Source organism: Somniosus microcephalus, chromosome 1 (assembly GCF_052327205.1).
Source record: "Somniosus microcephalus isolate GS21.2 chromosome 1, FLI_Smic_1.0, whole genome shotgun sequence".
Taxonomy (NCBI): domain Eukaryota; kingdom Metazoa; phylum Chordata; class Chondrichthyes; order Squaliformes; family Somniosidae; genus Somniosus; species Somniosus microcephalus.
Window position 1 is genome coordinate 54,536,180 of NC_140987.1, and position 14,664 is coordinate 54,550,843.

The 14,664-nt window shown below is 44.4% G+C and overlaps 1 protein-coding gene across 5 annotated transcripts in view; it reads right to left on the reverse strand.

The window, feature by feature from the left end:
• Positions 1 to 14,664, reverse strand: part of sorbs2b (sorbin and SH3 domain containing 2b) — a 308,730-nt gene that overhangs the window by 111,454 nt on the left and 182,612 nt on the right. For all 5 annotated transcript variants that reach the window (XM_085981513.1, XM_085981502.1, XM_085981522.1 and 2 more), the window contains one exon: positions 8,643 to 8,812. In XM_085981513.1, coding sequence (XP_085837639.1) covers positions 8,643 to 8,812 — 170 coding nt within the window. The remainder of the gene's footprint in view (positions 1 to 8,642; positions 8,813 to 14,664) is intronic.

Sequence of the window (14,664 nt, forward strand, 5' to 3'; positions counted from 1 at the left end):
CTAAAATGTCTGTATTGGGATTTATTACCTACTGAGCAGATTGTAGAAATGTTGATGGTCATTGTATGTAACGACTGCTAATGCTCAGCAAGTGGTCAGGCTGCGACAACACATTATACTTGGAATACTGGGAATTCTGAGCTGCGCAAAAGGACTTTGAGCCGTCATCATTTCAAGTGACTCTCAGGAAGTATCTATCCTGGCAAGCATAAGAAGCAGCTTCATTGCCCTGCTTGCTGATGGTACTGCTAGCAGAAGAGGAGGTGGGTGCAGGATGGAAAAAGGAAAGCAGTGATGGGTCATATATTACTGCTGTCCCACAATTATTCAAATGATTAGAGAGATCTTGGTGCAAATTTGGAAGATCAGAAAGCCCCAGGCTCAATCCCTAGTTTGTGCCAGATTTTCTGACAGCTGATAGCTGGGGCTGTACAAAATGGCCTCAGCACCTCTGGGCTAAGGAATGGGAAATAAATCATCAGCCATGGCCGCTGCTGGAAAAACTGTACGTGTACATGTTGGATGAGCACATGATCAGATTGTGATGTTGTCGATGGGCGAATAGCCTGTTGAAACTCACTGTTGAGGCTCACACAAGTAGAATGGCCAGTTGATAGAATTATAAAATGTAACATTTGTTATATTCAAATTATGCAGCCTAGTTAAATAAATAAACATAAAAAGGGTTTGTTAAAAATAAAGCTGTAAATTATCTTTACCATCAGTTATTGCCTGTAATCAATTCAGATTTAGCTTCTTCAAATTAGGAAAGACTGAATAACTATAATTTTATGGTTAACTGACTTCCCATTCATCCTGCTTCAGGTACATATTTTTACTTATATTTACTCAGTGGAGCAGGGGGACAAGAGTGCTCTGGTTGCTATGTATCATAGAATCATAGGCACAGAAATATGTCACTTGTTCCATCAAGTCTCCACGAGTCACCTAGTCTAATCTCATTCTCCTATTCACTTCCCATATCCTTTAAGCTTGTAAGCAGCTAATTCCCTTTTAAAAGTAAGTTGTGGCAGAGAATTCCACATTCTAACTTCTAAACCCCTTTTTAATTGTTTGTGGTTATCTAAATTGTGCAGCCTCTCATTACTGTCTCACTGACCAGTGGAGCCTCATCATCACCCTTCATAATCTTGAAGGCTTGCATTAGGTGGTCCCTTAACCTCATCAGCTCTGTTGAAAATGCCCAATTTCTCAGATCTCTCTTCAGAGCTGTAACCCCTCATTCCTGGTAACATACTCATTGCTTTCATACTTGTATAAACAGATACCCAAAGCTGCACACAATACTTTAACTGCAGTCTAACTAAGGTCTTGTGCAAGACATTACCTCCTTTTATATTTCTACAGAACCAAGGATTTCATTTTTATTTTTTATTTTTATGGCCTTGTTTACTTGCACTGCCACCTTTATCGAAATGGTTAATCTGGATCACTCACCGCATCTTTCAGTTAAAGAAAGTTAGGCTGGAATTTTCTCAAGGGAGGCGGGTTGGGGGGCCTCCCAGGAAGCTGGGTTTCCCTCAGGCCCTGCCGATTTTAAACAGCAGGGCCTGGTTTGCATGCGAGGCCTCGGATTCCCGCCCGCAGCCAACCAGATTGAGAGGCTGGCTGGTTGGCAGCGGGCGGGTAGGCTTGCAGTTGCAAGGGGTCGGTCTGAGGGAGGGGCTCGGCAGTGGAGGATCGGGGATTCCGGGGAGGTGGGGGGTGTTGTTGGCCGGAGCATCATCGGTGAGGTGAAGCGGGGGGGAGACGGGAGGCCTCATGGTGGGGATCGCAGGCCTGGGAAGGCAATCGAAGGCCTCGTGAGGGGGTGGGTTAGGCAGGGACCCTGGATCCAGGAGGTAGGTATAAAGCCACTTACCTCCTGGATCCAGCAGTCCTTGCCTTGGTTTAACTGCCGGGTTTCACGTATTGTGTGAAACCTGTGCACATGCAGTTAAATTCAAAATGGAGGTGAAAAAAGAGGCTTCTAACCTCATTATAATATTTAAATTGGCGTACTGCCCGCCTGGGAGCGGGTTGGTCATATGCTAACAACACCGCCCCCCCCTCCCCAAACCGGAAGTGGGTGGTTTGGAGGTGGGATCAGGTTGGGAATCCCATTTTTAACAATGTAACTACCACCACGCGCCAAACCCACCCGTTTTTTTTAAAGAGGAAAATTCCAGCCTGACCTTGCTCACTGCCTTCTGACCATCTACCTATCCATGTGCTCACATTCCCCTTAATTCCAGATGCCAGTATCTTTGCTCCAAGTCTGATGTGTAGTATTTTAGCAAATGCTTTTAGAAAATCCATATAAACCACATCCAGGACATTTCCTTTACTTTTCCTTCAAAGAATTCTATAAAGTTGGTGAAGCAGGACCCACATTTTTGAAATCCATGCTAACTTGGCCAAGTACGAAAAGCCTGTTGAGCAGTAACTCAACATGGGCTCTAGGAATGAGAGGAAAATGGGATGGGAGGAAAAAAAGCTACTCAATAGAAATTGTGTTTTACTATTAAAAAATGCACAATTTCTTTCTACTTACACAATCAAGCCAGTAAGAAACTATAGTTTGTATTGTTCTTAGACAGTGTAAATGTGTGTAAAAGATCAGCATCATCTGCAGTGAAAGTTTCTGTCTGGAAAGTATTCATCTTTCAAACTTTTTTTGAGCTAACCTTTTTGTGAGTAAATGGTCATTCGGAGTAAGTGATGTGATATTCTAGCATGACACACATGTGTTAACCGCCAATTAATAACTCGGGTGAATTCTGTGTGAACTGCACTTCTTGATCTACACAAAGAAATAGCACATGCAGCTGTTCCAAGTCCACAATAGATAGAGATTGGTTACATCCAGGGGCACCATTGCACACATTAGAACGGAGAATCAAGCTAACAATAGCTGTCAAAGTGGGAGTGCAAAAATAGAAAAATTGAAGTGTTATATATGCAACAGCCAAGGCTGCTGGGATGAACGTTTCCTGTGTCTGGTGGCTTTAAGGCTCCTAGATGAAATGAATTTGGGCAGTCACAATCCAGTTTCTCATGAACATGGGTCGCTGACACAAAACTGTCCCCAATTCAGTATTAACTTGCAATCTCAGAGGCCACAGGATGGCCGATGTCGACACTGGTTGCCTGGGATGGAAGCAACACCATGCCTCAATATCAGCATCCCTAATCTTGATGAGCAGTTACTGGCATAAGCAGGATGGTGTCAAGGGTAGAGTTTTGAATTCCATTCAGAGGGCCCAAGTGGAAGTCCCACTCGCAACTCAGTCATTTGAACTTGAGCCATTTCAAAGGCCTTCTTTGCTAGTTTTAACTGGAGCATTTTCATGGTAAAGACGTGCTCTGCAAGAACAGTCTCCTTCCAGCCTGCTGCAGAGTAAAACAATGGTTGCCATAGAAACATTTGGAGACCCAGGCCTTTGTGCTGCCCTAACTGAAACAGGAAAGAAGACGGCAAAGATGAACCCAACAGGATATAAAGGGAGAATGCAGCAGCACGACATAGAAACATAGAAGATAGGAGCAGGAGTAGGCCATTCGGCCCCTCGAGCCTGCTATGCCATTCAATGCGATCATGGCTGATCATCCAAATTCAGTACCCTGTCCCTGCTTTCTCCCCATATTCCTTGATCCCTTTAGCCTTATGAAATATATATCCAACTCCTTCTTGAATATATTTAATGAGTTGGCCTCTGCTGCCTTCTGTGGTAGAGAATTCCACAGGTTCACCACTCTCTGGGTGAAGAAATTCCTCCTCATTTCTGTCCTAAATGGCTTACCTCTTATCCTTAGACTGTGACCCCTGGTTCTGGACTCTCTGACCATCGGGAACATCCTTCCTGCATCTAGTCTGTCCAGTCCTGTCAGAATTTTATAAGTTTCAATGAGATCCCCTCTCATTCTTCTAAACTCCAGCAAGTATAAGCCCAATCGACCCAATCTCTCCTCATGCGTCATTCCTGCCATCCCAGGTATCAGCCTGGTGAATCGTCGCTGAACTCCCTCCATAACAAGAACATTCTTCCTCAGATAAGGCGACCAAAACTGCACACAATACTCAAGATGTGGTCTCACCAAGGCCTTGTACAACTGCAGCAAGACATCCTTGTTCCTGTACTCAAACCCTCTCGCTATGAGGGCCAACATACCATTTGCCTTCTTAACCGCCTGCTGCACCTGCATGCTTACCTTCAGCGACTGGTGCACAAGGACACCCAGGTCTCGTTGCACTTCCCCTTCTCCCAATCTATTGCCATTCAGATAATAATTTGCCTTCCTGTTTTTGACACCAAAGTGGATAACCTCGCATTTATCCACGTTATATTGCATCTGCCATGTTTCTGCTCAATCACCCAACCTGTCCAAATCATCCTGGAGTTTCTCGGCATCCTCCTCACAGCACACACGCCCACCCAGCTTTGTGTCGTCTGCAAGTTTGGAGATATTACATCTAGTTCCCTTGTCTAGATCATTAATATATATTGTGAATAGCTGGGGTCCAAGGACCGATCCCTGCGGTACCCCACTAGTCACTGCCTGCCACTCGGAAAAAGACCCGTTTATTCCAACTCTGCTTTCTGTCTGCCAACCAGTTCTCTATCCAAGTCAATACCTTGCCCCCAATCCCACGTGCCTTAACTTTACATGCTAATCTCTTATGCGGGACCTTATCGAAAGCCTTTTGAAAGTCCAAATACACCACATCCACTGGTTCTCCCTTATCTATTTTACCAGTTACATCCTCAAAAAATTCCAGTAGATTAGTCAAGCACGATTTACCTTTTGCAAATCCATGTTGACTTTGTCCGATCCTGTCACTGTTTTCCAAGTGCTCTGCTATTACATCTTTTATAATGGACTCTAGCATTTTCCCCACTACCGATGTCAGGCTTACCGGTCTGTAATTCCCAGTTTTCTCTCTACCACCTTTTTTGAATAGTGGGGTAACATTAGCTACCCTCCAATCCATAGGTACTGTTCCAGATTCCATTGAATGTTGGAAGATGATCAGCAATGCATCTACTATTTCTAGGGCCACTTCCTTAAGTACCCTAGGATGTAGATTATCAGGCCCTGGGGATTTATCGGCCTTCAATCCCGTCAATTTCCCTAACACCATTTCCCTACAAATACTGATTTCTTTCAGTTCCACCCTTTCATCAGACCCTATGTTCCCCGACATCTCTGGGAGGTTATTTGTGTCCTCCTTTGTGAAGACAGAACCAAAATATGTATTTAATTGGTCTGCCATTTCTTTGTTTCCCATTATAAATTCCCCTGCAAGGGACCTACGCTTGACTTCACCAATCTTTTTCTCTTCACATATCTATAAAAGTTTTTACAGTCAGTTTTTATGTTCCCTGCAAGCTTACTCTCATATTCTATTTTCCCCTTCTTAATTAATCCCTTTATCCTCCTTTATTGAATCCTAAACTGCTCCCAATCCTCAGGTTTACTGCTTTTTCTGGCCAATTTATATGTCCTCTCCTTGGATCTTATGCTATCCCTAATTTCCCTTGTTAGCCACGGTTGAGTCACCTTTTTTGTTTTATTTTTATGCCAAACTGGGATGAACAAATTCTGTAGTTCATCCATGCGGTCTTTGAATGTTTGCCATTGCCTATCCACCGTCAACCCTTTGAGTGACATTCCCCAATCAATCCTACCCAACTCGCGCCTCATACCATCGTAGTTTCCTTTATTTAAATTCAGGACCCTAGTCTCTGAGTCAACTACTTCACTCTCCATCTTAATGAAGAATTCTATCATATTATGATCGCTCCGACCCCAAGGGGCCTCGTACAACAAGATTGCTAATTAATCCTTTCTCATTACATAATGCCCAGTCTAAGATGGTCTGATCTCTAGTTGGTTCCTCGACATATTGGTCCAGGAAACCATCCCGTAAACACTCCAGGAATTCCTCCTCCACAGTATTGTTACTAATTTGGTTAGCCCAATCTATATGTAGATTAAAGTCACCCATGACGACTGCTGTGCCCTTAATGCACGCTTCTCTAATTTCCCTTTTAATGCCATCCTCAACCTCCGCATTACTGTTTGGAGGTCTATATACCACTCCCACTAACGTTTTCTGCCCCTTGGTATTTCTCAGTTCTACCCATACAGATTCCACATCATCAGAGCGAATATCCTTCCTTACAATTGTGTTAATCCCCTCTTTAACCAGCAATGCTACCCCACCTCCCTGACGATGTCAGGACAGAGGATGCCACTCAATTCCCAACACAGGAAACTTCCAAACTCAATTGTGCTGCTGTGGGATTGGGCAATGGGCAAAGGGAAACATTGGAGCGGCAGCCTTTCAGACTGTTCTTGTATGCTTCTGAGTGAATGGCTGAAGAGGGCAATAATTGATGGAGGCGGGTGCCTCCATTGTGTTGGTCAGGGAAGGCGTGGAGACTATGGGAAGTGACAATTAGGAGAGAAAAATAAAAGTTACAAAAGTAAATTAAATTGCAAACAACTTAAAGAATTAATAGAAGATGATGACCTACAGTAAATTTCCTTTAGAGAGAAAAAATGTGGAATGAAACCGGTGTTGGAAGTCTAAACTAAATTAATATTTTCACATGGTCATATCTGGCCACTGAAATTAGCTGAGAGTGATGGGGTCAGGATGGGGCAGGAAAGAGAAAGAGAGTGAAGTGACTCCGGAGATTTGAAATAGGGCACCATTCAGTCTGGAGTTGTAAATGACAACTCTGAGCAAGGTGAAAAAAAATCTATAATTTTCTGTTTTATAAGTTAACAACACTGATGAACAAAGGTATTATCCTGCAGTGTTCCTTTAAGCCCATGGCAGATCTTTATGTGGAGATTATTTAGTGGGTAGAAGAAAATATTCTATGGTTAACCTGCCAGCAATTGCTCATCGATCTGAGGTTCTCAATAGTGGAACTTACAACGTAGATGGACAAGGAGGAACAATTTATCCCCTTTGAAGACACAAAATGCCGACTGGCTTATGCCTGGCTCAGAATGCCAAGTGCTCCAGAGTTTAGCATTTACCATGATGTCAGTGTGTTTACCCACCCCCAGGTGTGACTGGACTCTGAAAGGTGCTGATGAGTTTATGAATACAGGACAGGATGCAACTGATCCAATCTTCAAAGTTCTCTTATTTGCACTGTTTTATATTATCAATCAATGGCATTCTGTAGCCAGTAGGACATTCGAAATATTGTGTCAGTCATCTTTCTGTCTAAGGCAGGTGCTTTCATATTCAGGTGGGTTTTTTTTTTAAGCAAAAGGGAAATAGAGTAGGTACATTTATTGAAATTGTTAAAAGTCTGTATGGCAATATGACAGAAAAGGTCAGGGCTAATGATAAAACTATTAAATTAAGTGCTGGATCCACTGAGAGATGGCATACGAGTAAATCAAAATTCACTGGCACATTCATTGTCAGACGCTTATATCAAGTGCGCTAATTTATTGTAAATGTAATCACTAAAGAAAACACTTCACTGTTTAATAGGCTTTTTTGTTTTAAGAAGTTGCTACAGTGAATACTAAACAGTTTAACACCACAACCACTCAAACATAACATTACCAGACGCCTAATAAACGCATGACAGGTAGCAGAGTGGATAGCAAGCTGGCTACAAAACAGGAGAGTAGGGGTTAAGGGTAGCAACTCAGACTGGTAAAAGGTGGGAAGTAATGTTCCACAGGGATTGGTGCTGGGACCACTGTTGTTCACAATTTACATCAATGACTTGGACTTGGGAGTCAGAAGTACAATTTCAAAATTTGCGGATGACAACAAATTGGGAGGTGTAGTTAATACAAAGGGAGAATGCAACAACATACAGGAAGACATTAATAAACTTGCAGAATGGGCGTGTAATTGGCAAATGAAATTCAATATAGATAAGTGTCAGCTGGTGCATTTTGGTAGGAAGAATAAGGAGGCCACATAGAGCTTGGATATTAGAAGTTTGAATGGGATAGAGGAGCAAAGGGATCTCTGGGTACAGATACACAAATCACTAAAAGTAGCGACACAGGTTAATAAGGCCATAAAAAAAGCAAACGGTTTCATTTCAGAGTGATAGAACTGAAAAGCAGAGAAGTTATACAAGTTAAGCTTATATTGAACCTTGATTAGATCACATTTGGAGTACTGTGCACAGTTCTGGTCTCCATATAAAAAAGGATATAGAGGCATTGGTGAAGGTGCAAAACAGATTCACAAGGATGATACCTGAACTGAGAGGATATACTTAGCAGGAAAGGCTGAACAGGCTGGGGTGCTTTTCTCTAGAAAAGGGAAGGCTGAGGGGTGACCTGGTAGAGGTTTTAAGATAATAAATGGTTTAATAGGGAGAGAGTATGTTTCCACTTGTGGGGCAATCCAAAACTAGAGGTCATCAATATAAGATAGTCACTAATAAATCCAATAGGAAATGTTTTCTAATTTTTCTGACAAATATAAATTCGGATTCTAGTGTAAACCTTATCCACTCATTATTTCTTGGGATGAGAATTTAACCAGGATTCAACTGAGGGAGAAATTTGGAGAGAAAATGGCCTTTCTGCAGAAATTACTGACAGAGCAAAAAAAAAAGTGAAAAAAATAAATATATTCCTACCGTCCTTATGGCTATGGGTATTCCAGATTCATCAACTGGGCCAATTCCTGCATAATGTGGTGCTTTAATTACCGTGACTTTCTTCTCCTCTTCTGATGTTCTGTAAACTGGTTCTATGCTCATTATATCTGCGCCAGGTGACTTGCTTTGCTGTGAAGTACTTAGGTTCTCTGTGGGGAAGAGAAAATGAAGTAATGCAAGAAATAAAGCATTAAAACTGTCAATAAAACACATCCTCAATTGAGACCGGTTACAAGCTTATTCTGTGGAATAGGATATTGGGGGTTGGATGTCCTCTTTTTGATATGGCCAACTTCAGGTTCCTCAACTTAAAATCACCAAACAAATTATTGATCCTTACATAATTTTAAAAAAGGATTTAGTATCCAGTTCATAGCTGCTGCAATACATCTGCTTTACAATTCATTTCTAACTTGGATCTCAAAAGGAGCCTCTGTAGGAAGAACCCTTTCACTTAAACAGCCACTGCCCCATCCATTCCAGTAGCTTTTACATTTTAAAATTAACTAAATAGCGCATTTCAGTCTGAAGCGTCAGTATGGGGGAATGTATTATATTTTACCAAAGTGACACATGTTGAACCTTTTCAGATTCTGCACTCAACTTTAGGTTGTCTGGATTTCAGTCCTCGTGGAGCGAAGAGTCCACTTCATACAAACACTTGAAATGTGGATCAAAAGATACATTACTTATCTTGTCGAGTCTTCTTCAAGCTTTAAATAATATGCTTAACACAGAAGTTTGATAATTTCTGGGCAAATCATGTAATGAGCATGCCCATAAAAAGGTCATGATGCATATGGATGTTTCTTCACATGGTTTCCTACTCCCATGTTGTATAAAGTCCCAAAACTGCATGGAATTAAATAATCTTTAACCTGCAATTTTACCCTGTGACATGGTAATTGCATAAGATGCAACCAACCATCTATTTGGCTATCTGCTGCTTTGCCTTGAGTCATTGTACCAGAAGAAATTAAGTAACTGCTTAAACTGCCTAAGTTACACTGTTCAAGTGTCATAACAAATAAGAACCATGTGTGCATCGACATAGTGGAAATGACTTGTGTGGTGACAGATAAAACAATGGGAAAATTCCTTGACACAAATGAAACTTGAAGTAACTTTAGGTAAAAACTCTGATCGAATCATCAGAACTGCCCTGTCAGCATGTCAAATTAAATATGGTTTATCCACAATAAAGACTTGCAGTTCACTGTCTTCTGAGAGCCAAAACTAAATCCTAACAACAGTGCAGCTTTTTTTAATGTAAGAGATTAAAATAGTGGGTATGGACAATTATGAAAGATAAATTAAGGTCCCAACTGGGAGCAAGCGACATCAACGCAAATTGGACTAGATTTTAAACCAATGTCAAACAGATGCTGGCGATACTCGAGACTGTGGGACATCACAACAACAACAACTTGTACTTATATAGCGCCTTTAATGCAGTAAAATGTCCCACGATGCTTCACAGGAGTGTTACAAGATAAAGAATTTGACACCAAGCTACATAAGTAGAAATTAAGGCAGGTGACCAAAAGTTTGGTCAAAGAGGTAGGTTTTAAGGAGCGTCTTAAAAGGAGGAAAGAGAGGTATAGGTAGAGAGGCGGAATGGTTTAGGGAGGGGATTCCAAAGCTTAGGGCTAAGGCAATAGAAGGCATGGCCACCAATGGTTGAGCGATTATATTCAGGGATGCTCAAGAGGACATAATTAGAGGAGTGCAGATATCTCGAGGGTTGTGGGACTGGAGGAGATTACAGAGATAGGGAGGGGTGAGGCCATGGAGGGATTTGAAAACAAGGATGAGAATTTTGAAATCGAGGCGTTGATTAATCGGGAGACAATGTAGGTCAGCGAGCACAGGGGTGATGGGTGAAAGGGACTTGGCTGCCCGTGTCCTAACTGGCACCGAGTTATGGATGACCTCAAGTTTCCAGCAGTGTGTTGGAATAGTCAAGTCTAGAGGTAACAAAGGCATGGATGAGGGTTTCAACAGCGGATGAGCTGAGGCAAGGGCAGAGACGGGCGATGTTACAGAGATGGAAGTAGGCGGTCTTCATTATGTCGCAGATGTGTGGTTGGAAGCTCATTTCCGGGTCAAATATGACACCAAGGTTGCGAACAGTGTGGTTCAACCTCTGACAGATGTTAGGGAGAGGGATGGAGTCAGTGGCTAGGGAACGGAGTTTGTGGCGGGGACTAAAAACAATGGCTTCGGTCTTCCCAATATTTAATTGGAGAAAATTTCTGCTCCTCCAGAACTGGATGTCAGACAAGTAGTCTGACAATTTAGAGACCGTGGAGGGGTTGAGAGAAGCGGTAGTGAGGTAGAGCTGGGTGTCAGTGTACATGTGGAAACTGACGCTGTGTTTTCGGGTGATGTCGCCAAGGGGCAACATGTAGATGAGAAATAGGAGTGGGGCCAAGGATAGCTCCTTGGGGGTACACCAGAGGTAACAATGCGTGAGCGAGAAGAGAAGCCATTGCAGGTGATTCTCTGGCTACAGTTAGATAGATAAGAATGGAACCTGTGAGTGCAGTCCCACCCAGCTGGACGACGATGGAGAGGCTTTGGAGAAGGATGGAGTGGTCAACCATGTCAAAGGCTGCAGAGAAGTCAAGAAGGACGAGGAGGGATAGTTTACCTTTGCCACAGTCACAAACTATGTCATTTGTGACTTTGATGAGAGCCATTTCAGTACTGTGACAGGGGCGGAAACCTGATTGGAGGGATTCAAACATGGAGTTGCGAAAAAGATGGGCACGGATTTGGGAGGTGACAACACGTTTAAGGACTTGAGAGGAAAGGGAGGTTGGAGATGGGGCGGTAGTCTGCAAGGACTGCGGAGTCAAGGGTTGTTTTTTTTGAGAGGGGTGATGATGGCAGATTTGAGGGAGAGGGGGACAGTACCCGAGGAGAGAGAGCCATTAACAATGTCAGCTAACATGGGAGCCAGAAAAGGAAGTTTGGCGGTCAGCAGTTTGGTGGGAATAGGGTCGAGGGAGCAGGAAACGGGTCTCATGGACAAGATGAGCACAGAGAGGTCATGAGGGGCGATCGGAGAGAAACTGGAGAAAGATGCGAGTTCAGGGCTAGGAGAGGGGGCAACCTTGGAGGAAGTTTGGCCCGGTGGGCTAGGGGAAGGAAGGGAAGTGGCAGAGGCAGCTGAACGGATGGTCTCAATCTTAGAGACAAAGAAGTCCATCAGCTCCTCACACTTGTTATCGGAGGTGAGGGTGGAGGAAACAGGGGAGAGGGGGTTTAAGAAGATGGTTTGCAGTAGAGAATAGAAGCCGGTGTTTAGCTTTGCATTCCAGAATGATTCTGGAATAGTGAGCAGTTTTGGCAGACGAGAGCAGGACCCGATAATGTTTTATGTGGTCCAGCCAGATCTGGCGGTGAATGGCTAAACCAGTTGTCCGCCATATCCGTTTAAGTCCCAGGGACGCAGACTTTATGAGGTGAAGATGAAGGCCGTACCAGGGGGGAACGGCCAGGTTGAGAGACAGTAATTATTTTAATAGGGACTAGGGCATCAAAAGTTGTGGTGAGGGTGTGGTTGAGCAGATCGGTAGCTGCAGAAATATCATGGTGAATGGGGGGCCAAAGGCTGGACAGTTGGGACCTCGTAAGTGCAGTTGTGTAAGAGAGTTGGGAGAGTTTTTTTTCCAGGGGCAGACACAGGAGGAAGTAGGGTTTTGTGGGGGGGAAGAGGGGGGTGGGGGGGTGATGGAGGAAGGGGGATGTGGGTGGAGAGCAATGCGAGGAAGTGGTCAGAGATGGTCTTATCTGCGATTGACACGAGATAGGACTAACTGACTTAGTAGAATACCATTAAACAAACGTTTCCATTTTGTGTTATAAGCTGCCTATGGAAATTAATCAAGGTATCACGAGAGACCATGTTCTACCAGTAGTCAGGTTTCAAGCAGAGGCACTGGACCGGAGAGGGAGCGAGAGCGGAGCCTGAGGATATAAAGAGCTCGGCAGAGCGAGGCCCGAGAGCAGAGGCAGTGGGCCTGACAACAAAAACAAGGAGTGACGTCACAGGAAAGCAGGGAAGTGATTGGTTGGTCAGTATTTCTCTCTTTATCTTGGGCATTGATTTAAATTAAGAGCCTGGATTAAAAACTAAACGTTCAAAAAGAGGGAGCTGATTGGTGAGTATCTGGTACGTGTTTTTACTTGGCTTTCTTAAAGTTTTTAAGTTTATTCCAGCTAGGTTAGTAGATAGTCTGTTAATTAAAGGTATGGCAGGGCAGCTCACACCTGTGGAATGCACATCCTGTGCCATGTGGGAAACATAGAAACATAGAAGATAGGAGCAGGAGTAGGCCATTCGGCCCTTCGAGCCTGCTCCGCCATTCAATGTGATCATGGCTGATCATCCAAACTCAGTACCCTGTCCCCGCCTTTTCCCCATATCCCTTGATCCCTTCAGCCTCAAGAAACATATCCAACTCTTTCTTGAATATATTTAATGAACTGGCCTCCACCGCCCTCTGTGGCAGAGAATTCCACAGGTTCACCACTCTCTGGGTGAAGAAATTCCTCCTCATTTCTGTCCTAAATGGCTTACCCCTTATCCTTAGACTATGACCCCTGGTTCTGGACTCACCGGCCATCAGAAACATCCTTCCTGCATCTAGTCTGTCCAGACCTGACAGAATTTTATAGGTTTCGATGAGATCCCCTCTCAATCTTCTAAACTCCAGTGAGTATAAGCCCAATCGACACAATCTCTCCTCATACGTCATTCCTGCCATCCCAGGTATCCGCCTGGTGAATCTTCGCTGCACTCCCTCCATGGCAAGAACGTCCTTCCTCAGGTAAGGTGACCAAAACTGCACACAATACTCAAGGTGCGGTCTCACCAAGGCCCTGTACAACTGTAGCAAGACATCCTTGTTCCTGTACTCGAACCCTCTTGCTACGAAGGCCAACATGCCATTTGCCTTCTTAACCGCCTGCTGCACCTGCATGCTTACCTTCAGCGACTGGTGCACAAGGACACCCAGGTCTCTCTGCACTTCCCCTTCTCCCAATCTATTGCCATTCAAATAATAATCTGCCTTCCTGTTTTTGCCACCAAAGTGGATAACCTCACATTTATCCACATTATAGTGCATTTGCCATGTTTCTGCCCAATCACCCAACCTGTCCAAATCGTACTGGAGTTTCCTGACATCCTCCTCGCAGCTTACCCTCCCGCCCAGCTTTGTGTCGTCTGCAAATTTGGAGATATTACATCCAATTCCCTCATCCAGCCCTGGACACCTCCCGTGGTCTGGATGACCACATGTGCGGGATGTGTCGCCAGCTACAGCAGCTCAAGCACTGAGTTACGGAGCTTGAGCGGCGGCTGCAGTCACTGGTGTGCAACCGCGAGGCCGAGAGCCACGTGGATAGCACGTTTCGGGAGGTGGTCACCCCGCAGCTTAAGAGTGTGCAGGCAGAGAGGGGATGGGTGACCGTCAGACAAAAGCAGACCACCAGGCAGGTAGTGCAGGACTCCCGAGCCCATCTTGCTCACCAACCAGTATTCGGTGCTGAGTACTGGTGAGGGGGATGGTTCCTCTGGGGAGTGCAGCCAGAGCCAAGTCCACAACGCCATGGAAGGCTCAGCTGCACAGCGGGGCTGGGGGGGGGGGAAAGAGAGGGAGAGCAATAGTGATAGGGGATTCAATAGTTAGGGGAGCAGACAGGTGTTTCTGCGGCCGCAGACGTGACTCCTGGATGGTATGTTGCCTCCCTGGTTCCAGAGTCAAGGATGTCACTGAACGGCTGCAGGGCATTCTGAGGGGGAGGGTGAACAGCTAGAGGCCGTGGTCCATATCGGTACCAACGACATAGGTAGGAAGAGGGATGAGGTCCTGCAGGCAGAGTTTAGGGAGCTAGGAAAGAGGTTAAAAAGCAGGACCTCAAAAGGTAGTAATCTCTGGATTACTACCAGTGCCACGTGCTAGTGAGTTCAGAAATAGGAAGATAGAGC